Source organism: Crocodylus porosus, unplaced genomic scaffold (genome assembly GCF_001723895.1).
Source record: "Crocodylus porosus isolate Cpor-Errol unplaced genomic scaffold, CroPor_comp1, whole genome shotgun sequence".
NCBI classification, from domain to species: Eukaryota; Metazoa; Chordata; order Crocodylia; family Crocodylidae; genus Crocodylus; species Crocodylus porosus.
The window spans coordinates 70,093,096-70,117,842 of record NW_017728886.1 but is presented as its reverse complement, the minus strand read 5'-3'; the positions used below and the strand labels follow the sequence as shown (position 1 = coordinate 70,117,842).

General features: G+C 40.1%; 1 protein-coding gene across 2 annotated transcripts in view; it reads left to right on the top strand.

Moving 5' to 3' along the window:
- Positions 1-23,838, top strand: part of SLC4A7 (solute carrier family 4 member 7) — an 84,279-nt gene extending 60,441 nt beyond the window's left edge. For both annotated transcript variants that reach the window (XM_019536169.1, XM_019536177.1), the window contains 10 exons: positions 1,868-2,029; positions 4,078-4,191; positions 4,787-4,948; positions 5,231-5,482; positions 9,007-9,075; positions 9,633-9,806; positions 11,079-11,210; positions 12,998-13,098; positions 16,435-16,542; positions 19,384-23,838. In XM_019536169.1, the coding sequence (XP_019391714.1) occupies positions 1,868-2,029; positions 4,078-4,191; positions 4,787-4,948; positions 5,231-5,482; positions 9,007-9,075; positions 9,633-9,806; positions 11,079-11,210; positions 12,998-13,098; positions 16,435-16,542; positions 19,384-19,465 (1,356 nt within the window). In that variant the 3' untranslated portion in view covers positions 19,466-23,838. The remainder of the gene's footprint in view (positions 1-1,867; positions 2,030-4,077; positions 4,192-4,786; positions 4,949-5,230; positions 5,483-9,006; positions 9,076-9,632; positions 9,807-11,078; positions 11,211-12,997; positions 13,099-16,434; positions 16,543-19,383) is intronic.
- Positions 23,839-24,747: the final 909 nt, after the last annotated feature.

Genomic DNA, 24,747 nt, shown 5'->3' with positions numbered 1-24,747 from the left:
AGGTGCCCTGCTCTTTGCTTGAGCTGGGGGGCAAAAGCCTGGCAGGGGCTGCCCTTTATCAGACCCAAGCTATGGTCCTGTGTGAGTCTGGGAGGCAGTTTAAACTCCCTCTCTCCCTACCTCAGTGTGCAAGACCTGGGTCAGGGTGTGCCCCTTCCCCCCCCCTTCACTCAAGGAGGTGCTGGGGCAAAAGCCTAGCATGGACTGCCCCCATCTCAGCACAGAGCAGGGGGACAAAGGCTTGGCAGAGACTTGCATCCCTGCACTGGGCAGATCTTGACTGGGGTCCCATGTGGGCCAGGGAGGGCAGTTTAAAGCCCCCTTGCTCCTGGCCTCAGCATGCTGAGGCTTGGCCATGTTCCCCTCTGCTTGAGCAGGGAAGCTAGGAAAGCCTTGGAGTGCTTTTCTCCTTCCTTCCCTTTTGGCAGTGGCTGAGAGGTGTGCTCTAGCACCCTTCAGCTTCTGGCCTGTGCCACTGCAGGCATGTGGCTGCATTTGCAGAGTCAGAAGTGAATGACTGTTCACATGATTATTAGTTTAATCTATGCATGTTAGTCAAAACTGCAAAGATTGAATTGATTCAGCCTCTGGCTTTTTGGCTGCCTGTACTTAACCATGGTAACAATTCTGACCAATGGACAAGTGAAATCCACAAATTTATAAAAACCAAAATATGGGAAACTTTCCAGGTCAGCAGACCAAGCCCAAAATTTGACATTGCTCATGAACAAATCAGTTTAAATTTCCTGTTTCTCACTTGTTTATTTGGAAAGTGTGAATTATTCTTTCAATTGAAATGCTTGGATTGTGTATAGGCTGACAGCCAGTTTGTGTTGCTCACGTCTTGTTCTCTTAGGCTTCTGTTGCATGTTACATATATTAGGCAATTAACTGGTTAATTGTATAATAAATTTAGACTACCATATATCCAAAGTAATTACCAATGTGTAGCTCTAAGAAGAGCCTACCAGCTACAAAACTAGTGCTTGAAATTGTGTAACAACTGTATGGCTGGTTTCTATCCAGCTTTAAATTGAACTTGTAACAAGGTCTTTACAGTTTCTCTGTATCCACCTGTTGTATTGTCATATGCTGAGTGTAAGCGTTTTTTTACAGGCTTTTTATCTCTTTGTAAAGGGTCAGTTTTGACACTAGTGGGGCTCTCTCTAAGACTATAACAGTAATACTACTAATAATAATTGGGATTTCATTTTTTCACTCGTTTGTTATTCATAGGCAGATTTTTTTTCCCCCTGGTTTACTTGGAGAGATCCTCACCTCTCAAAATCAGCTTTAACTTGCTATTTAATTCAGTAGTATTCCTTCTAAAACAATACAGTTTAAAAAGCAAACAAAACAGCTTTCCAGTTTTAAAAAATTTTAGAAGTTTTGTAGGAAGAATTTAAAGTAGAGAAGAATCTCTAAGAGGGTAAATATAAGCCTTTATTATAAAGAAATGGGGAAAGTGGAGAGAGAATTTAAGTGAGGGAGCCCATTTCAAGGTCATCTTGAAAGATGATTTTGCATGAAATTACTTGCCATACTGGGGTTGAGCCTGCAGAATATTCCATGATGACATCATTTGGAAAAACAAGGCAGAAATAAGTTGACTGTGTTAATGGAATGCTTTCTGTTTATGAAAACACCTTCTGGTACACACCGGTTCTGGAAATATTTAAAATTCAGGTTTTGATGCTGAATCTAAGAGGGCATATAATCAAATCACAATTACTTAAAGCTTTTATTATGCGAGTGTCTTTTCAAAGCAGTTCTTTTTCCTGGATGAGTTTGTGAGAGGGCAGAAGATAAATTGATTATTTGAATGAATGTATTTTAAACAATTTAATTTTATTGTCTTGTTTTGCAGGAATGTAAGACGTTTAAGGGTGCATTTCTTGGATCAGCTTGTGGTCATCATGGCCCATATATTCCAGATGTTCTGTTTTGGTCTGTCATATTATTCTTTACAACATTTTTCCTTTCCTCTTTTCTCAAGCAGTTCAAGACCAAACGCTATTTTCCTACCAAGGTAAATTGGGGTGTAGCCACAGCTTGTTTTGTAAAAAGTTTTCTTGCTCTCAGTGATGAACTGGATTTTCTTGCATGCCACAGGTTCCCAAATAAGACATGCACCTTATCTTTGCAAGGCAAAGCATAGCCACAGACCAGCTCACGCCCCCCCAGTCAGTTCACTGGTTGCTCCAAGTAAAAGTTAGTGTTAATCCTTTCACTGTCACTGTTGAATTAACAGTAGTTTTTAGCTGGACAACCAAAAGCTGCTGCCAGTTCAGCAGTGGCACAGAGAAGGTTAACATTGCACACTACCACTGCTGCTGGAGAGAAGTGATTATCCATTACAGCATAGTGCTTACATGCTTCTTCACTGGACATACCCTAATTTTAGAAGGCTGATTTTTTTTTTTTTTTTTTTTTTTTTTTTTTTGAGGCAGGAAAAATGTTTGTGGTATGTGAGTAAATGTGGTAACTTACTCATGTGCCTCTTTTGCTTTGTGATGAAATTTAAGAAGACTTTTGCTTTTTTTCCATGTCAAACATTAGAATTAGAATTTCCATATCAAACGTTAGCCCACTTTGACTGCTTGATTTTGGTCAGGAGAAGGGAGAAATTAGTATTGAAAATTTTCAGAATTTTTTTTAGATTAAAAAAACAAACATTGAAATGGAGGGTTCTGATGATGGTTAAACAGGTATAATTTCAAGCGTTTTTAACAGTCAGTGAACTACCTCTGATTTTTGTAGTCACAGTAATGAATAGGCTAAGTATTCAACGGTGTAATTAGGCCTATGGATCTGTACTGATGTTACCAAGTGATAATGTTGTTAATTTTCCTCACTTAATACAGATTAAAAGTTAGTGATATCTCTTTTATGTCAGAGGTCTGTGAGCACTTATTTAACATTATTATCTAATTCATTTTCCACGACCTGAAACTGTTACACTGGTATCTATCGATCAGCTGAATACAAAGTGTGTGAACGGAGATTTTACTGAGCAATTCTGCAACTTTATATCCAGGAACTTCATTTAAAATTACAATAACAGTATAGTATTTAGAAATAATTAAGGGGGGGAGGATGAACAGTGCCTCGTAGAGAAGAGACCAGAAGGATTTGCTAATTGATAGTTGATTAGTGCTGTAGTTCTTCTGTATTAGGGAGTCCTCCTTTGGGGTAGCCTCTGCAGTATATTGCAAGCTGGGAAACCTATTGCTACTTGTGTAAACATCTTGCAGAATATCATGGCCTTTGTTTTCTGGTGAAATTGCTCAATATTATGTATAAAAATCAACTATTGGTATGCAATATTTGAGAGGACTGGAAGTTGGACGGCTGCAAATTAGATGCTTCCTCTGTGTGACCATTCTCTTGTGTGTTTGAAGTGGGGCACAAATCCAATTGGGAAGCTGTTTTTGAGGAACTGGCCCTAATTACAAATGGAACCAGAATACTTCCAATGGCCTGGAAGGAATTTGTTTCACTCAACAGATTATTTTGAATGGGATTTATTGAAAATGTTTCAGTCACATTAGTGTGGACAGTCAGCATACATTGTGTGCTATATAGCATAAGGAGATACTGGACTGAGATATCCTGGACCTGCTTGTTTTTGAATTGGAAGTAGTGTGGTGTTATGGACCTCTGCTGTTCAGGGTCTATCACATGTTTCAACATGATGTGGCTTTGTCATATAAACACATCTCCTATGGAAGTGATTCCCAATGGGTGTGCCAAGGCACACTAGTGTGCTGTGCAAAAAGGGCAGGATTGGGTCCACAGACCAGTGAGCAAAGTGTGGTTTTAATCCAGAAAAGAAGTGTTCCCCAGATATCAGAAGTGTAAGAAACATTGTTCTATGTTGAAACCCATGTCATTGGTTTCAAGCTTACCAGTCACTTTAAGGGAGAAGAAATGTGGAGTGTCAGTAATGGGCCTTAGGATTTCTGATGAACCAGATCACATTTTGCATTAACAATTTTTTAAACTCCATTTGAATTTGCATAAGTTATTGAATATAGCAATGGGAATAGCTGATATAACGTACTTTCTTCCTTATAGGTGCGCTCTACAATCAGTGACTTTGCTGTGTTTCTAACCATCATGATCATGGTTCTGATCGACTACCTTGTTGGAGTTCCGTCTCCTAAGCTGCTTGTCCCTGAGAAGTTTGAAGTAAGAAATAAAAAGCGTCTCTTCCTTTTTAAAGCATATAAATGATCATCAGTCTTAAAGATAACGGAACGACGAACAAGTATATAGTTGAATAAGGAAGAAGCAAGTGGTTTTTTCCTTTTAATAGGAATGCAGCTTAAATCAACATTTTTCCATGCTTTTTCTTAGCTTCCTTCTACTTTTTAATAATCTACACTTCTGCTTTTGGTCTGTTTACCTAAAGGAGATGTTTTTAATGGAAATCCTTGTTGTTTTTGTTGGAAAGCACAGATCTTTTTTAGGAGTGGTATCTGGAAGCTAAAGAAAATGGAATGACTTTTTTTGATTTTAGTCTGTTAAGTTTTCACACAAACCATGCTTTTGTGTGTCTTAAAAGCTTATAATGTTGTGTATATATAGTAGTCAGATACATCACTTCTTTAGTCCTAGCCATTTTGGAACCTGAACATTGTTTTGTTTTACATTATATGAAAGCAAAAGCCTTATCAATCTAATTTTTTTTATTACTATGGAAAACATTTATGGCAATAAAACGGTCTTTTTTTTGTTGACCACCTTCAGTCCCACTACTCACGGCTTTGTGTTTTTTTTCCAGCCCACTTCAAAAGACAGGGGATGGTTCATAGATCCCCTGGGAAATAATCCTTGGTGGACATTACTGGTAGCTGCTGTTCCTGCTTTACTCTGTACAATTCTTATTTTCATGGATCAACAGATCACAGCAGTAATCATAAACAGAAAGGAGCATAAGTTGAAAGTAAGTTTTATTTTTATTCATTTTCTAATGTAATATAAATTAATTTGTGGACACAAGTTAAAATTAGTACAAATAAAATGTGTTCTTTTCAAAATTAGGATAAGATCTACAAAACAAAATTAAGCTGAAACTGTTAGCACTCTTAAACCTCTAGATAATAGCTTATTTCTCTCTTGTTGTTTGTTGCTAAATTATGGGCTAGTGAATATTGCAGCACAAAGTAAAAGATCCTAAAAGATGTTCAGTTTTGTAGAAAATGTCTTTCTTTGCTTGACTTTACAGAAAGGCTGTGGCTATCACCTTGATCTGCTTGTGGTTGGTGTTATGCTGGGGATATGTTCCCTCATGGGCTTGCCTTGGTTTGTGGCTGCAACTGTCCTGTCTATAAGTCATGTCAACAGCCTAAAAGTTGAATCCGAGTGCTCTGCCCCAGGAGAGCAGCCAAAGTTCTTGGGAATCCGGGAGCAACGAGTAACAGGGCTCATGATTTTTGTTCTAATGGGGCTGTCTGTGTTCATGACCTCTGTATTAAAGGTAAGATTATATTGTTCCAAAACATACACCTTTATTTTCATATCACAATTTAGTGTTTGATCATTTCAGCAAGTTTAATGGTAATAAGACAGCCACACTTAATTTAGAGGAATCTTTTTAAAAGAATCTGCAAAGATTTGGAAAGGAGGAAGAGTGGGAAGAAACAGCACCTTCAAGAGTCTGATTTGTTTATAATTAATAAAAATTCTGCAGGTCAGGTTAGGGTCTGTTTGTTCCAGATTTTTCCCATGGGTGACTTGAGTGGGTTTTCATAGATGAAAACTGGTTGAAAATGGTTGGTAATGCACAAAATTGAGTACAATCAACCTTATCTTTTCTCTTAACTGTGTTTGCTCTTCAGCACTGAAAGAGGTTAAAACTTGTCACTAAAGGGTGCAGACAGAAGTGACAGTTTTACCCTGATCTGTCCACAGACACCAGTTTATAGCTGTGACCAAAAACAAGTGCATTGCTGTAGACAGTTTAAAAAATGGCTGATAGGGTGAAAATGTGACCCGCCCCCCATTGCATGAGGTATCAGATAGACGCTTCAAAATGTAGCGTCTTTTGTAACTTGTCTTCGAGGTCCCAGCCTGTATCTGTTTTCAGGATGGGAGGGGAGGAGGGAGAAGAGAGAGTTCAGTCTGGTGGGCTTTCAGTGCTTCCTGGAGGATGCGGAGGGTGTATTGGAGCCCCTGCAAGGTCCAGTTCACCCCACCCCACCCTTCAGCACCAGCAGGGAGCCCAAGAATGAGCTCCTTTTGCTGGCTTCTCCCCCCTCCCATTCTGAAAACAGGAGCGCTGGCAGAGAGCCCTGGCCTTTGCTATGGGAATCTTGCTCCCAGCTGGCAGCTAATATTCCCCTCCCACCTAGAACCAACAGTGAACTTCTGTTTGGTTTGGTGTAACGCTGTAACTTGGAGCGCTTTGGAAAAACTTGTCCAGAGTTACATCTGGGAGCCGCACTTCAGTCTGCACCCAAAAATGGAAACACGTGTTTGGGTATATGATGAATTGTAATACCTAGCTTTTGTATAATGCTTTTCAGTTCTTGATCTCAAACACTTTCAAGTATCATCACTTTGAAAACAGAGGAAACAGCTGTTAAAATGCCATTTTAAAACAGTAACCTTTTAAATACTTTAATCCATGAAAGTTTGACCGTATATGTTATAAAAAATAATGTTCCTAAACTAATAAATGGGAAACTTAGGATAGTTTGAAGAAATATCCAGACTCAGCCCACTGAAAATAGAAAGGTCATTCAAAAGTCAATGAGAGTGCTTTAAAACAGTACCTCTGGAAATGTACTAACTAGTTATTAATTGTTCTAATGGGTGGAGTGCAGTAGTATAAAGATGCAGACAATTGAAGTCTGACCTATAAAGTTCCTTTCACATCTAGCATCTGATTCAATTGTTTAGCTTCCTTGAGGCCTGTTACAGATGGAAATCACATAATAGACGGCTGTTTCTTACTGAAAAATTGAAAAAGAACATTAGCAGTTCTTTTCACTTCTGCTTTCCCCTCCTCAGTGAGACACCTATGCCTTTAGGCTGTCGTGCTCTTGTTCTGTATCTCTGCACATACTACTTGTCAGTTTATTCATGCATGATTGAACTTTCTCTTCCACTCTTTTCAACACCAGCATTGCTGAAATTCTGTGCAACTTGGCAAGTTTCATTTAAGGACTTTGGTTTAAACTTAATGAAAAGGGGGTAGCGATAGTGAGAATCTTGTCCATCTGTTCAGGCTTGTTGCGGTGTGTTACAACTTTTCCAGTATAATCAGTAGAGTGCACAGTCAATCTTGCCTTTACATAACCTTAAGTACTTTTTTTTTTTAGTGTTGAATGGTAATGGAAAGGCCTGGTCCAAGGCCTCCTTGAAGTCAGGGGAAAGACCCCAATCAACTTGAGTAGATTTTAAAAAAAACTAATCCCTTTGTCAAGGTAAACCTGAACAGTTTGCAGAACTGGATGGCTCAGTAATAGTAATAGTCATTCATTTTTATTGACTTCAATGTAGTCGATAATGACCAAAATTTAAGCTCATGAAATGTAGTATACTGTATACAACTTCCCCCCCAAAATCAGCCCTCCAAAACTGGGGTGCCTGTCTTTAAGCAAGGAAGCTGATTTTCTTTGCTAGAACTTCACTGCATGTAGGCAAAGAAGCATGAGTGACTGGTGCCTCCTGAATCTGGGGGGGCACCCACAGAAGCCACTAATGGCCATGGCCCTGTTGGGGGGGGGAGGCACCAGCCCTACTGACAGCATCAGGCCCCATCAGGATGGGCATGTGCACCCCCTACCAGGTGCCTATGCACAGAAGGACAAAGACGAGTGACTGGGGACAGTTTGAGTGGCCGTGAAAGGGTTAACTCTGTTATTGTACTGATCTGCCTTCCTGTTCCTGGAAGATGCTGAGAAGCTGATAGCACCATCTTGAAAAAGCTAGCTCTAGGCCATGACTCTGGAAACTTTTTTTCCCTATATTCTGCCTTCCAAAAACATGGTACATGTCTTATTTGGTGTGGTGGCGCGGTATGTGAGAAAATGTAGTATTACGGAAAATGCTTTTGGTAGTCTTGATCCATTGGTGGTCTCGGAAGAATCGGAGCGAGATCCTGTGGCATCTCTAAACTAGTGATGGTGGTGGGTCCCAGGGAGGGTAATGACCAGAGGGTAAGTCACTCTAGATGTATGTTCAGTGCTCTTCTGCAGAAATGGGGGTTGGATACCTATAGCTTGCAGGCTGGATCTGGCCTGGGAAGAGTCTGGATCTGCCTGCAGCAGCTCAGGGAATTGATAAAACACTCCAGCCACAGTAGCAGAGGTGCAGCCCCTAGGATCCTTTTGCCTGTCACATTCAGTTTATGTACTCTGCTTGAGCAGAGCAGGCATCCCCAGGGTCCTAGTTGCCTGCCTTTTTTTCTAGGAATTTCCTTCACAGTATCTTCTGATAGCTAAGGAGGCGCTGGGGTGCCTTCTACAGTGGGAATTGGATCACAAATAGTGTCCTGTGGTGGCAACATGTTTCCAACCCTGCTGTAAAGTATCCATTCCTGCCACTGTCCAGAGATGGGCTAGTAGGCTAGACCTTTGATTGGACTCAGTATGGCACTTATGTAACTGTTTACTGAGAATTGGAAAAGAACCACCTACGTGAACACAATTGGCAGTAACTAACGTCCTTGTAGGAGTCTGCGGCCAAGGAATGCAATAGACAAACAGTTACTTTCTTAATCCTAGCTGTGGCCTCACTAAAACATAGGTGAAACATAGTGATAGGTTTGGCTTATGCTCTCCAGCTTCTTGGTGCTGCAGTTATCTTCTAAAAAAAAATAAGGAACCTCAATGTCAATGTTATTCTGATGCCAAGAAAATAATTCTGATTCTTCCCCGCAATCATTTATGTTAACTTGGACAACTATATTTTATCATGCATGTGTTTTGGGGGTTTTTTTGTTTTTTAATAAATGCAAGCCTCAACTATTGAATTGACAGTCCTATTTTTTCCCAGTTTATTCCAATGCCGGTTTTGTATGGCGTCTTTCTTTACATGGGAGTATCTTCACTAAAGGGCATCCAGGTAAGGTCTAGTTTTGTTAAATAAGCTTATATTTTTGGAGGGTGTTTTTTCTATTTGCTAAGGCTACTAGAAAAATGCATTTCTTTCTGGAATAACCTTTCTAGGATCATAGTAGTTCAGGTGCTTAAGATAAAATCAAAAGATATAATTATCTGAACTCAGTTGCTTTGCATCAGATGGGGTGGGGGGGAAGTAACATACCTCTCTCATTCAAGTGTGAGTCACATTATAGCATATCATCAGAATAGAAGTTAGAAACATGCCCAGTTTGGCGCACGTTCTTCCTGTAGGCATATGAATATGAAAATCCTAAAATAATGTCAATAAATGTGGACAGGTATGTTTTTAAAATCAAAAAGTAGTGACTCAAAATGAATGAACAAATGCTCATTTTCAGCTTGCAGCAAGGGAAGTGTATGTTGGATATTAGGAAGAACTTTCTCCTATTTATTTACACTTATAGCCTGTAAAATTAGGCGTTTTTCAGTGGGCATGGTATCTACTTAGTTTCTTTTTGGAAAATTCCATTAGTTGAAGGTTAATCTTCTTCCATACAGTTTTTTGACCGTATAAAATTGTTTGGAATGCCTGCCAAACATCAACCGGATTTGATTTATCTGCGTTACGTGCCACTTTGGAAGGTCCATATCTTCACAGTTGTTCAGCTCACCTGTCTGATTCTTTTATGGGTAATCAAAGCTTCTGCAGCTGCTGTTGTTTTCCCCATGATGGTAAGTTGTTTGGCTTAATACCTTAATTTTCTAAAACCATTACATCATATAGAATATTTAAGGCATGGGTGCTCAACCCCTGGCTCATGAAGCTGTGGCATCCAGCCCCAGGGAGTCCCCACATATCAGGAAATTTGGTGACGGAGAAGTAGTGGCAATTTCTACAGCCACCCATCTCATGCTGCCAGATTCCCAAGTTCTGTGCAGCCAGGTCAGGGCCAGTTCACAACCGCTTTCTCTTGTGCAGCCACATTGAGACTGAACCACATCCCCATCTCCTCCCCACCCCCCGCAGCTGGATTGGGAGCCGGGTCATGCCCATTCTCCCTGTGCAGCTGGATTGGGGGCCACGCCATGCCTCCTTCTCCACACACTGCTCATCCTGCCCATAGGGCAAAAAGGTTGAACACCACTGATTTTAAGAGTTTATTTATAGATGGTAAGAAAGTTTTAGTAAAAATGTTTCGCTTTGGAAAACATTTTATTTTTCCTGAAAATAAGCAATGGGCTAAGTTGAATCATTGTAAATGTGATAGAAGTCTTGAGTTTTTGAGACACTTTGGCTGCATATACATGTTCAAATGAACTGGGAGAGATCTCCTAGGTTTGTTTTCTTGGTTGAAAAACTTACCTGGCAGTGCCTGAACAGACACTCAAAAACTACACCACTAAAGAGCAGAGAACTTGTAGTGTTGAGGCTGCACAGCCAGGGGACCCACTCCTGCACACATCTCAGCATGTTCTGCAGGCTCACTCAGTCTCCCTAAAGATCATTGTCAGTGGTCAGCAAGAGGCAGCCCTGGATTTGCTGACCCAGACTGCTTGGTGTCAGCCTGACTGCCTGCAGCACAATGTATGATTGTGAAGGGGGTGTATTCTGCTCCCTCCTTGGTGGGACCATGTTGTTTGCTGGACTCTGCTGCTCCAGACAGGGAGTACCCTGGGATGCTGAAGAATTGTGCTGTGGTTTCTGTTAGAAGATACTTGGTCTTCCAGGAGAGACTTACAGGACAGTGATTCAGCCCTGGTTGTTTTCTGGGATAAAAAGCCTGAACATCTATACACTTGAGGCCTCTCCTGGGAGAGTAGCATCTTTCCCAGGACAAACTGAAAGTCTGTATGTGTCCTTAGTTTGTGTGGTTTAGCTGTTCTTCCTGTTGTGAAAGGGGAGAAAAAAATTGCCCTTGGTTAGAGAAACTTAATATCTGGAAATGACCTTATATTTTTGTACAAAAATATTTATTGAAGGGTTCAATTTCTGTTTCTGTTAAGGTTTTAGCATTAGTGTTCATTCGCAAACTCATGGACTTGTGTTTTACCAAACGAGAGCTTAGCTGGCTTGATGATCTTATGCCAGAAAGTAAGAAGAAGAAAGAAGATGATAAAAAGAAAAAGGAAAAAGAAGTAAGTTTAAAAAAAAAAAATGTCAAAACTAAATTAAATGAATATTTCCTGAGTTAATTGCAACAGATAGATGTCAAATTCTCATTAGCTTATAAGTTGGCAGGAGCACTAGCATGGATTTTTAAGTTAGCATTTAATTTTTTAAAAAAAAAATCAAAGGTAATTAACATCTGAAATTCTCTAACTGAGGTGTTTAGTATAAGAACTGATATTTCTAGGATTCAAGGGGAGAAAAGGATAATTATTTAAACTCTGTTAGTAATGGGTTATGATTCAGGAAACAAGTCAAACTTAGTGCCAGAAGTAACTTCCCCATTGAATATTAATAGCTTTGGGACTCCTGCTGTTCCCTAGATCAGGGGTAGCAATTTATGACACGCATGCCACAAGTGGCACAGGCAACCTGTGTGTTGCACGTAGTAGACTGGGGAGAGGACAGGCAGCAAGCACAGTGGTAAGTTGGTGCAGGGAGCGAAGAACAGAGCATCAGATCAAGCAGGGAGGACAGGCAGCATAAAACTGAACAGGAGGGTGAGGTAAGGGAGTGGGATAAGAGTGCCAGTTGGAGAGAGTGCAGGGCTGACTTGTGGCACATCTGCCAAAAAAAGTTGGCAGCTTATGCTGTAAACGAAGAACAAAATCCTGTCCTTGCAATTAACAGAAAAGTATATTTGACTTTGGGGCTGAGATTTTACCCAGCATGTTTTTGCTGATGTTAAAGTAGTTCATTTTGCTGAATTTGCCTGTGTAACTTTTTTCTTTCTCAAAGTTTCAGCTAAACTTACCCTCTCATGTTCAGTTCCCTAACATATTTCTGTAAGGTGCTACACTGTCCTGGCTTTTGCCTAACTTCAGATGAATATGGCTAACTACATCTCTGGGCCCCTTTCCACATGTGGGTAAAGGTGCAGTGGGATCTAATGCGTGATCCACACAGTTGCGCCTCCTTTACACATGCATGGCAGGAGGTGCGATTGTGGGATCACACATTAGTTCCCATTGTATCCAATCACCAGTGCAGGGGGAGCCTGGGATAGTGATTACAATCCCAGGCTCCTCCTGTGCCAGCTCCCACAGCTGAGAGCCCAGCAGCCAGTGTGGGCTGCAGGGTTTGCAGCAGGGGCAGTGCTGGGAATGCTGCCTCCGCAACAAGCCTCATCAGCTGTGGGGTTTGCAGCAAGAACGCTGCCCTGTAGTGGATAAAGCTCACAGCAATCACAGTATTCTCCCTGTGAGCTGTGCAGCTTATGAGGCATACAGGAAGGGGTCAGTACCAGGAACAGTGCTGCCACTGAGTCTTGTCAGCTGGGAGCTTCTCAGTTGATGGGATGGATTCAGTAATTTCATTAGTCCTATCAGTTCTTGGTTCAGGAGCTTTTCCTGCAGCATCCAATAAGGGAGGCAATTGCTAGTTGATTGGGCTCCCAGCCATAGAGGGGCACTTAGCCATATGTTCAGTTAATGACGTGATTAGAACAAGCAGCGAAGTTAGTACACAGTTTTGTTTTGTTTTAGTTTTTTTTTTAAAGAACTTTGTAGCTTATTGCTTGCTTTATCATGCTATTAAATGGTTGAACGTGTAACTGGGTCAGAGCTTAAGGCATGATTAACTGATTAAGTGTAACATAGAGGGAGTCTGTATTTCAAATACATAATTAAATTCTTTTTTAAATAATAAAAAAAAAAAATCAAGAATTCCTGCGGCTTCTCTCCATCTCTGGCTTCAATCAGTTTGCTCTTTTTTTCTGTTTGAGTAATTTTATGAATTTTGTGCATGTGATTCTCAGGAAGCAGAGCAAATGCTTCATGCAGGGGACAGTGAAAGTATGCACCTTCCATATGGAGGAGGAAATATCTTAACGATTCCTGTAAAGACTATGAAATACAGGTATTATGCAACTCCATTCAGCATTTCTACTTCTTGCTTTTAATCCAAATAGAAATAATTCTGTTATTTGATGAAAGAACAAGTTTAACATAAATTTTGTGATGCAGCTAGCTGTGGGGGGGCCAAATAAGAACTGGTGTGTGCTTTCATGCTATAGAAGGGTGGATAGATGGGGGTAGGTGGGTGTGTGTGTCTTGTGCGTGTGCGTTAATTACATCTTAATCATTCATTCACATGACCATCTTGAACAGATCAGATGACTCAGTTTCGACCAGCTGTTCACAGGGTGAAGAAGCTGTTTTGGTTAGTTTTCAGAGTGCTTGTGTGTTGCTGTGCATGGCTAATGGTAGGAAACATTGGGTACTAGCATCAGTTGAGCCATATGTTTACCAGCCACTTTGAGTAATAAAATTGAAGTCTAACACTGTCTTTTGCATATTTTTATGTGGAAAAATATGTACACAAGAGAAATAGTTGTAAGACCATTAAACCAGAGCCATTACAATAAAAAAGTATTCTTAATAGTTTGCTTGAAGCACAATTTATTTAAATCTTGACTAAAAGAAATACCATTTATCCCTTGTTTGCAATTCTCTTGTTGTATATAGTTTCCTTCATAAGGATGAGCAATTTTCTAGAGCTATAATGCAGATTTTCTTCCTGTTCCCAGGAAAAGTTGCATTGCATTTTATATTGAAAAAGCAAGTTTAATCTAATAGCTAACTTAAGGTATAGACAGCTAACAGATTGCACCAAGGTAAAAATGGATAGGGATATAATATACACCAGTTGCTTCATGCTAGTTCTGTGCATCTGCTCTTACCCAGTGATAATTGAAAGTTTAACTGTGGTAGCTTAGCCCTAAATGAGAGTGGAGCAAGGCTGTAACTTACTTGTTTATAGTCTTAGCCAAAACTACATGAATAAAAGGAGAACAAGACACCCATGTCCTCCATTGCTATACTATCTAAAACAATTCCACTGAAAGACTTTCTTGACATAACAGCTGTTTACTGAAACCAGACACTTTGATACCTTTCCTCTTCCCTTGCAAGGAAATCTCTTGGGCCAAGTTTTCTGCTTTTCTTGGCTAATGTCAGCAGCAACTAATGAAGTGCTGGAATTTGTCACTGTCAGAAATACCTTGCAATACAGGAGGAAGATTCTTTTTCTATATGCACCCAAATTAATAGAGAAGGATCAGGTTTTCCAGTGTTTGCAAGCAGTAAGCACACCTGGGAATTGTTGGGGCACAGGTACATCTCCACTTTTTCATTTCAGCATTGCTGGGTTACAGATTCATCTCCCAGTGCAATGAAGACCATCTTTAGGTCAACTCTGATTTGAATTATGAGATGGTGCCCTGAAGTAGTCATTTGCTAACTGGGATTTTCTCACTGCCGTCCACCATCATAATCATTATCAGATGCTTTATCAGATGAAAGATGATCATCAAGGCTGTGTCCCCATGACCAGAGCAATTGCCATGGGGGGGGGGGGGAAAAAGCAGCAACATAAATTTGTGCCACTGCTTTTTGTCCCAGCGCATGGGTATAGTGCAAGAAAAAATGTTCTCAGTGGGGTAGGGGAGGCTGGGGCCAGCACCTGGGCCTAGTAGCCTTACCTGAGGTCCGGGGGGCCTCCCAAGGCTGCAGCAGCAGTGATCTGGGCATGCAGAGCCTGGCTCTGGCCAACCAGAGCTTGGCTTGGCTCCAGAATCCTGGCCTTGAGGACTGAAGTGAAGCTGTTCTCCAGCAACTCCTGAGCGCCATCCACAATGGTGCTGGTGCAATCAGAACCTCAAGAAAGATGTTGGGAGGCTAGCAGGTCCCTGCACGGACAGCACAGCACCCCCGGATACCCTGTTCTCCTCTACCAGCAAGGAGAGATGAATCCCCGTGATCCCAGTGCTACTTGGCTCCCGCCTCCCCCTGGAACTGAATGGGGGCTGGGGCATGGGCTGGGGGTTCCCAACTTGTTGCTGTTCTCCCTCTAGCCAAGTGCCTTGGGAGTCAGAGCGACTCTGAGGTGCAGAGGCCCCACACTAGTGCTGCTGAGCTGGATTGTGATCCCCAGCTTTGCACCTCCTGGGAGCTGGCCCTGCTCTAGGATAGGTCCCTGCTCCCCAGAGCCCAGGCCTGACCCCTGTGCCCCTGCTAGCTCCCAGTGGGTGCAAAGCTGGGGATCATGCATCTGAATACATGCATTCAGATGCATGTATGGGCACTGTTTAATGCACCTGAATTTTCTGTGCAGAAAATTCAGGCTCATTTAATTGCATGTGTAGATGTGCCCACTGAAAATATTTATGCAATGGAAGGATTGTCTTACCAAGCTGAGTACCCATGTTAGGCATAAGATGTTCTATTCACTGTTTTCCATACAAAAAAGGTAAAAATACATTTTCAAATTTTCTCTTAGAAAGACGGCTTGATTTTCATTGGTTTGCACCTTGTGGAACACCTTACAGATCATAGTAGTAGGTTTGAGAGATTGCTGAAATATACATAGAATGGACCACAAAGTGCAAGCTAGTGGAGATTTAGGCCTGGTGGACTCAAATCATTCTTCGAAAAGGACTACATTTTTGGTGGAGAAATGGACTGGATTTAGGGGAGAGAGCGGGAAAGGCAGCAGTGGCTGGACCAAGATGCTTAAGGCTTTATGCCTTTAAGCATATAACCTTGGCCAAAACTGAATGAATATCCACTTAGGGTCAACAAGGCACCCGTGTCCACATTCATCCTTATGAGTGTCCAAATGGAAAAAAACAGGTTTCTGCAATTCAGTTTTCAATAAAGGTCTCCTCACTTCATATCCTAGATCAGCAGAATAACTTAAATTTACAATCTATTTCTAGGTTGTGGGATTTTACAACTTCAGTCTCAAATCATTTAATAGATGCAGTTGTTTCCCTACATATTCTTCTTATCAGATTATTTCCTGGGAACAGATTAGCATAATTATGAATTTCTAAAGAAATCAGCCACTTAAAAAATGAAGTAAGCCTTCTGCTTTTTTATAATATTTAAAAGGAAAAAAATGACTTTAAGAGAGATGATTACAGGATAAGATAATTGAGAAATGAGGTATTTAATTTGTATTGTACAGTGGCATTTTAGTTGCAAGATGGCTTTAGGCTGTTTGGATGGTGGGGAAACCACCAGTGATTTAGGTGTTTTAAATTACTGTTTAATTGTGTTGTGTGGAGTAAATTTGACTCAGTGTCATTTGTGGCTGTGTAAGAAAGCACTCCTGATGTAAATCTTGTGTTTACAAATTTTAATGCTCTTGCAAAGTATTGAGTACTAACCAAAAAGTGTGTTTGTTCTTTAGCACTGATCCCTCAGTTGTAAACATATCAGATGAAATGGCCAAAACTGCACAGTGGAAGGCCCTTGCCATGAATACTGAGAATGCCAAAGTAACCAGAGCTAACCTGAGGTAGCTATAATTACTCACTTGCACATTTTCTAACTGCAGCTTCATGTTTAGCAGCTGATGGCTATAATGATTTGTTTTCTAGAATGTATTTTATTACCTGAAATATGCATGACAGTATTTGTTTTGACATCTTGGGTTCAGGGGACACTTGACATCTGACATCCACCTCTTTGGTGACTTTCAACAAGAAGCTACACAACAACCAGTCTGAGTGCCTATAAGGGGTCCTTTTGGTTACAATATTGAAATATAGTCCTAATTTGAAAAAACTTAAAATTTGTTTACTATATAATGGCTTTCAAAGACCACTTGGGTAAAAGCTTCAATGCCTTTTCTGAAGCTGTAAGTGAAGACATTGCCCAGAACCCAGCTCCTGTTAGCTCCTCTGCTGGTGTGTATGTGGCAGGCTGTCTCTTAGGGAGAAAAATATCCCAGGATTTCCCCATTGCTGAGTAATGATGCAAAATCCCATGTGTCCTAGAATTACCTTTTTTTATAAGAAATTATGGAAATGGGCTAAGGATCAGAATCCTTTGAATGCAGCACCTCTTACAACATTTGATTTCAAGACATATACAATATGAAATTACACTACCTGAACCAGGATTCTATCAAGTCCAACTGGATCTAGACATTACAGTTGGCTTCTATAGATCCTAGAAAGTCTCAGAAGAAGGCCTTCTGGAATCTAGAGTGGTGTGATTTGGTAATCTGCACGGAGGCACCCAGCAGAGCAGTCTGGCCAAAGACACCTGGGTCAACACATTCCACGTATGGAAAACTCAGAGAATTTGGAGCAGTCTCATAAGTGTTGAGCCTCAATGATTCTTTGTAAGATGATTTTTTTTTTTTTTTCTTATTGCTTCAGGTTAGGTTTCCCCCTATACTGGACAGATGAACTCTTGGTGCCATAGCAGAAACGCTTCTCCATTTATATGCCACTGGTTTCATATTCATGGGTTCCATAACTACTTCTGTAATCCTGTGGGTTCAGTGGTCTAGTGAACCACCTAGTTTAGTTTGGCTCTACTGCCTCTCCCATCCCTGAACTGAGTAACTCGACTCTTTGGGTGGGTGTGGTAACAAAAGCAAAGCCTTACCACCAGAAAAACACCTCCTAAACAAGGAAAAGGTTGGCCTCCTGTAAGAGTCCCTTTGTCTCCACTTGGCATCAGCAGTTCTGCCTGACATTGAGCTCACATAAACAGATTAAATACACTCTCCTGTTCACCTCTGTCCTAAGGGTGGCTATATTAACACCTGCCTTCTCTCTGAATGATGCTAGAACTTGTTGAATTTATGGGTACATCCAGATGAGCATGGACAATCTGGTTCCTGTGCACAAGTAGCAATGGCGCACATTGCTCCGCAGCTACTTATCCCCGGGGAACACCCGTGCCATGTGTGCTTTGGCACATAGCAAGTTACCCCAGGGGTGGTAGTGGAGTCTGGGGCCAGCACAGTGCTGACCCCAGCAGCTTTACCTGGAGACCTCCTAGGGCTGCAGCTGTAGCGATCCTGCTGTGCGGAGTCTGATTGGCAGCTGCAGTGCAGGTGGCCTGGCTCTGCTTCTCAGCAGTGCATGCTGCATGAGTGTGTACTGCTTAATTTTTTTTGTTTTTTGTTTCCCCCCCCACAGATTTTTGATCCCTGGATATCCTGTGGAACACATCTGCAGGGGTCAAAAAAAATCCATGGGGCGGGGGGGGGAAGCTGGAGCAGCGCGCACACAGGCAGTGCGTGCCCTTTTAGTGCAGAGAACACCAGACTGTGGTATGTAGCGCTGCAGACATGTTTGCAGTGCCACATACTGCACAGCTGTGCTCTTTCTGATGTGCCCATGATGACTAGGTGGCTACAGCTGTTTGGTTGTTTTATGTGCTGTCCTTCTCCCCCTTTTCCCCTCCTTCCAAAAAACCCCAAATGGACCACAGTATAATTTTAGGTAGCTTTATCTTAAATTAGTATGGCTACATGGAGGACTCGAATCAGATTTCCTTCCCCCTGTTTTAGGCTTGTTGTATGTGTTTGTGGGTTTTGTTTGGCTTTCCTGAAACTTCACTGGAGCTTTCAAATCCTTGCTTTTACCCATTCTAATTTCAGTAAGGAAATAGCTCCTGTGCTTCATTGAAGTGCAGAACAGCAAAACTAAAGTTGTTTTTTTCCCATCATGTTGGCTGTTGCTCTTGGGGAAGTAATACTTATATACAGATGACATAAAGCATAATTAGTACGAAGAATAACTTCCAACTTTAAAAACCCTGGAACAAATAATAAATAGAAATGTCCCCCAAGTTAACTAAAATTAGATTGGGGGGACCAAGCTGTGTCTCATATGCTGTAAGTGGCATAGGCAGCCTCTGTGTGTGGTACTTTGGCAGACTGGGGAGGGAACAGGCAAGTGTGGTGGGTAGGGCAGGGAGCAGAAAGTAGAGTATCAGATCCCTTAAGGAGGGTATGGGCTAATTTGTGGCACACCTGACAAAAAGGTTGACCTCCACTGACTTGGATTACAGTATTTTGTGTCTGTTTTTATAATATGGCTATCTTTTTTTTTTACTGGCCACATCCAGCCTTTTCTTAAAAGGCATATCACTGGAAGGTTAATAAAAATGTTATAATTACAGAATTGGAATGCATCAGAGGCACATAAGATTTTACTTGGAAACCAGCAAGCTGTAACTTCTTTTTATTTCAGGCTCGTCCTGGGTATGTGAGATTTTTATTATAAATGTATTCATATTATAAATGCATCAAATTTTGGCATGTAAACCTTGAAAAAGTTTGGCTTATTATTTGTTGACTTTTCAGGCCATTAACCTTCATCTTTGTTTTCAACAGCCCTGAGAAACCAGAAAGTGTGCAAATAAACATGGAAGGTTCATCAGGAATGAAGTATGTGGATGCTGAAACATCACTGTAGAATCAAATCAAGGGGAATTATGTACCTGTGTATTTGTATATGTATATATCAGTGTAGGATATCATATAATTGAAATGTGATTTCCATGTTTCTTTAGGAAATATCATACATTTGATTCTACAGCTGTTAGCACTGTAGAAATTATGTTTGTATAATGAGATTTTTCATACAAGAAAGATGAGTGGTGATTACACTTAAAATATTTATTATTTTTAAATAGGAATATTGATTGAAATGAATACATATTCTTTTCGGTAATCAATGCATAAAGTCAGGTCAGTTTATGCTGATAATTTCTGGTCCACATTTCTTTAGAATTTTGTAATACCTCTGTATTTATATATTGTACTAACTTTGTTTTTAGTGTAGGCAGTGACTTGGGTTTTTGCAGGGGTAAAACACCAAGTTTCTCCGGTTCCGTAGAACAAATGTTAATGTGCCGTTACATCAACTACCGTGTGTTGAATTTTCTCTGGTACATGTTGATGTTTGTTTGTTTTTCCTGAATTCTGTCATTCATATTCATGGCAGTGGCCTTTTAACTATAAATCAGTAGGTGATTGTCCTTTAAAAAAAATTACATCTCTTCATTCTGTTTCTCATTCCCCTTCACCTCCACTTTTTAAAATCTATTCTTAATATTCCCTTACTAATCAATAGCAATCCAGGTGCTGTAGGTTTAATCCCACACCAGTATTTGCCATTTCTGGAAAATCCATGTTTAAACCATGTAAAGTGGACTTCTAAACGCATTTGGTTTGGTTGATGATAATGTATATCTATTGTTTATAGCATAGTCTCAAACTCTTTTGAGATTTGTTTTCTTCTCCCTTTGCATGCATATACTTTCCATTGACCCTAGGGGAAGGACCCACATGCTCAGAGAGAGAATACTTTAGAGAATCTTTAAAGCATTTCATGTTCCCATCAGAATGTCTTTTTCTTGCTTGACTTTTTAATTAGAGTACTTGACAAAATTAGGAACAATCGGTTATAATTCTGAAATGGGTTTATAATCAGTATTATTGTATGGATTTCAAATGACTTTGGGTTTTGTGTTTACAGTAAGATCCTTTCCATTGTAAAGGGCATATTTGATAGCATACTAACTTTAATTTTAAAAAAAAAAGGTTTTATTTATTTTAATTGGTATGAATCTTAAATGCTGTAAAACAAATTTAAATAAGTAAATATTCATTTAATAATGAGAAGGCATTAGTTATTGTATTGGTACTTTCAAGCTCTGATGCATGCTGGTATCTGAGTGAATAGTATGATTTTACTAAAGTTCAAGATCTTGACTATTTGCCTGCTATTTCTTTTCTTTGTTGATATCCGTTGCCTTACTTTTCATTTCCCAAAATGAGCTCTCTGAAGTCTGAGCTGCTAACAGCATATTTTGGGTCAATAACAATAGTTTAAAATATAAATGACATTTAAAATAAGATGGTATTATGTGAGCTAATTCTATTTCTGAGGAAGTGTAATGAGTTTTACCTTTCACTTAATGGTAAAAATCACTAACTTCAAAGAGAACAAAGTTAGGCCAAGGCTAAGCACTTTTGAAGACAACACTGAAAATGGAACTGGGTGCTGACCCACCAGGTGTTTTGGAAAGAAGATAACATTACAACAGAAATAAAACAATTGTTAGGTGTGAGTGGAAATACTGAAAGTGGCATTAAAGTTAAACTTGAACTGTAATCATACTATGGTAAAATTGGTGCTGCTGTAGGTTAGGCTGTATTTCAGGAAAATTAAGTTTTTGGAAGTAAATAGTAGTACAGAACAGTATGAGGAATGCTATGTAAACTGACAGAGTAACAATGACTGAAGTCAATGAGAAATGAGATCTGACTAATACAGAACTGGGAAAGTTGTGGATGTTTTCCGTGGGCGTTTGAATAGTTTGTGCCTTACTTGAGCAGGTGCTCCTTCCAAAAAAAACAAAAACAAAACAAAACTCCAGACTAAACAACAACATCTGGCTGAAACTAAATATCTGAATTGCTGTGGGTTTTTTCTTCAGAATTTTCCTCCACTTCTGTAAATAGTGAAGTACAAGTCTGTAAGATTGGCATTTATCATTAGGTAGCCTCTTTTGCTTATGAAGGAAAAAAAAGAATACTTCTGGTAGTTTACGTAGCAGTTTCCACAGTGCTTTTTTTACTTACTGGTCTTCCTTTACCATCTGACTCTTCCATACTGACAGCTGTATATTTCCAGACACCCAAACTGATGATAGATTTTGACACATTCAACCCTTTGATGCCGGAGTTTAGGGTTCCATGACATTAAGCATTCTAAAACTGGCTTCTAGTGCCAAAGGGTTAATGTTTTGGCCACTCTTACAGAAAGTGAATATTTTTCTATTTAAGGGTGTGTTTAACCTCTTAATCGCAGTATTCCTTTAACTGTTTAACTATGTAAATGTTAATCGGTGCCAGAAATGCCATGACTTGTGAAGCAGTTTACATTGACCTTATGTTTCAATGTTCTGGTTAATAACACTTCTTTTAACTTCTTCATTAGAATAGGACCCTGATATTAAGTGCATAAAACCCCAGTGGCAACTTGCATTTAAGTAGTTTTCTGCTTTATTTTGTTTTATATAAATGTTTCCTTCTCTGCTTAAAAAAAAAAATCATGCATAGTATTAAAGCAAAACAGTGAAGGATACAGTTTACTGTGTATAGGTATAAATGTTGCCTTAATAGGTGTTAACAAGCATTGATAATTATGGTGCGCTGATTTACCTTTGGGGTGAAACCTAAGAAAATTAAGTCAATATATTTCTCATTCCAACAGTAGAATACAATAAACAGCCCTGCACTTTTTTAGAAGCCTCGTTGTCAGGGATGGAGTTAGTGCTACTGTGTATCTGGCTGCAGAGCCACCTCAGGAAGTCCCTCTTTTGGTCCTTTTTTAATTTATTTATAAAGATGTATGTTTACATAAAATAAGGTTCTTAATTTTGACCACTCAATTTAAATATCACCTGAAAGGTTTAATTTACAAAGCACTGTCACTACTTTTAAATATATTCCTTTACAAAAACTCATCCTTTTTAGTATTTTTCCTATACATATTTTTATTTCTGTTTTACGTGCCCATGTTTATGACACTGCCCTCCTTGTTTTAATTTGCAGCTGTTACATATAATTATTTAATGAAAAATCCAGAAACAGATTGCCAAGTTTATCACAACAAAATCTGTAGGGAAGAATTTGATACGCTAGTGAGTTTTGTTTCCCCCCCCCCCGCCAGTTGTTCGTTTTTTGGGGGGTTTTTTTTCTTATTTAAACTTTCCCATTATTTTAATTTACTTCACATACATCTGTCTGTATACAATAGTTTTAGAACTTGTGCCCTTTGCAAAGGCAGGTTCAAAATGCTGTAAAATATAACTGTAACAAATGTGTAATGTAACAGAGCCTGCACAATTTTAGAGGGTGTATTGTATATAAGTTCTGTAAATGTGCAAAATAATTTAATTGGCTCATAGTGTTTTAAATTCACAAATTTTAGGTTTTGTAGGCCATAACACCATGTATTGATTCTAATTTCCTCTTATTCCATGATTTGCAATGTTTTAGTCATGTAGGTCGCATCAATTTTTATAGGACAGTACAAATTGTGTGTGAAAGTGTTTTCTGTTTATACCAACAATAATTTATTTTATAGAGAATATACTTAGGACTAAAGGCCCACAGCTTTGACTCTATGTAAAAGTAGTGCTCTAAATACAAAAACGTTTCCTAGTGATTTTTTTTTTAAAAGATAAATCAATTTTATTTTGTAACTTTTTAGCAAAATTGTCAACTACAGGAAGAGCTTTTAGTTAGTATTTATAGTAACCTAACTTTTTCTTCCATATTGAATTTAGTACATATTGGCATTGATTTGGAATAATGTGTTTTGAATATCAGGGTTTTTTTTAAATGATGACACATTGATAAGAGAAGACATGTCATTTTGTAACTTTCCTTTACCTTCCTGATGCATTGTCTTTGTGCAAGCATGTCTTCCGATTTTGTTAAGTATATTTAAACTGAACAAAAAAAATTAGTTTTAATATTCATTATCAAATATCACTGGAGATATGACACTCACAGTCCAGTTTTTTATGACTGCTTTTCTAATTACAGGTGATGTTTTGTTGTTTTATAATATAATCCAAAACTAGTTCTATATTATTCCAATGTAGAAACCAATATTGAATTCATCTAAAGGAACATTTTATTTTTCTCTGACATGTCTCATGCGAAAGATCCTCCGGCCTTTGTAATTTGTTTTAATTACCAGTAGAATAAATTTTCTTTTTGTAATGTTTCAAAAAGTTGACAAAAGCAATAAAAATCTACTGAACTATATTGTATTCTTTTAATTTTTGCTTCCATGTCACCATATAGCTTTTCTTACAGGCAGAATTTAGTTGTGGCACAGGTAGACTTGTCGCACATGGGCTACAGACTTGAGAGCTCATCTCTTGCACCTGCCACTACATGTAGCAATAGGTAACTTTTTGCAAAAATAGATGTATTTGCTAATCACAACTGGGTTATGTGTTTGGGGGGGGGAGTGCCAGAATGTCCATCTGGGTTAATGAAGAAAGGTCCTTTTCACGTTTGTACATGAGTGTGTGTGACTAGACAGGGGCGCACCTATAACGTTATGGAAACGTAGAGAACGTTTCTGCGGCCCCACTTTTAGTGTTACCCCTTTAGGAGCCCTGAGGTGGATCAACCAGGAGGCAGAGCGGGGCTGCCTTACGCACTGACTGGTTCAGAGAGGCAGGAGCTGGCATCGGGGAAACCTGCCTGTCCCAAGCACTTTGTCTCCGTTGCTCCAGCACGAGGGCTGGTTGCTGCCGGTCTGGAGGAACCGGGTTCAGCCTCGCGGCCTGCGACTGGGGCAGCCCGATGGGAGGGGGAGGAGCCGCGCGGGTGTCTCGCGGGTCTGCGGCCCCTCCCCCTCCGTCCTGTGCTGCCCTTGGCCCTGCCTACTCCCGGGCTTGAGCTTTCCGGCCAATCAGAGCAGCCGGCTCCAGCCTCGTCCCCGCAGCGGTCGAGGAGCGTTCCCCGCCGCCATGGCAACCGCAGTGGCGTTAGTGGTGTCCAGGGCTCCCGGCACCCTCCAGCACGGGGCTTGGCGATTGGACGAGGAGCCCGGGGTTCGCCAAAACGGCGCGTCCCGATTGGGCTGTTCGCACTGACTGTTGTAAAGAGGGGAAAAAAAGGTCTGGGGGTGGCGGCGCGGAGGATCCGCGGCTGGATCCGAAG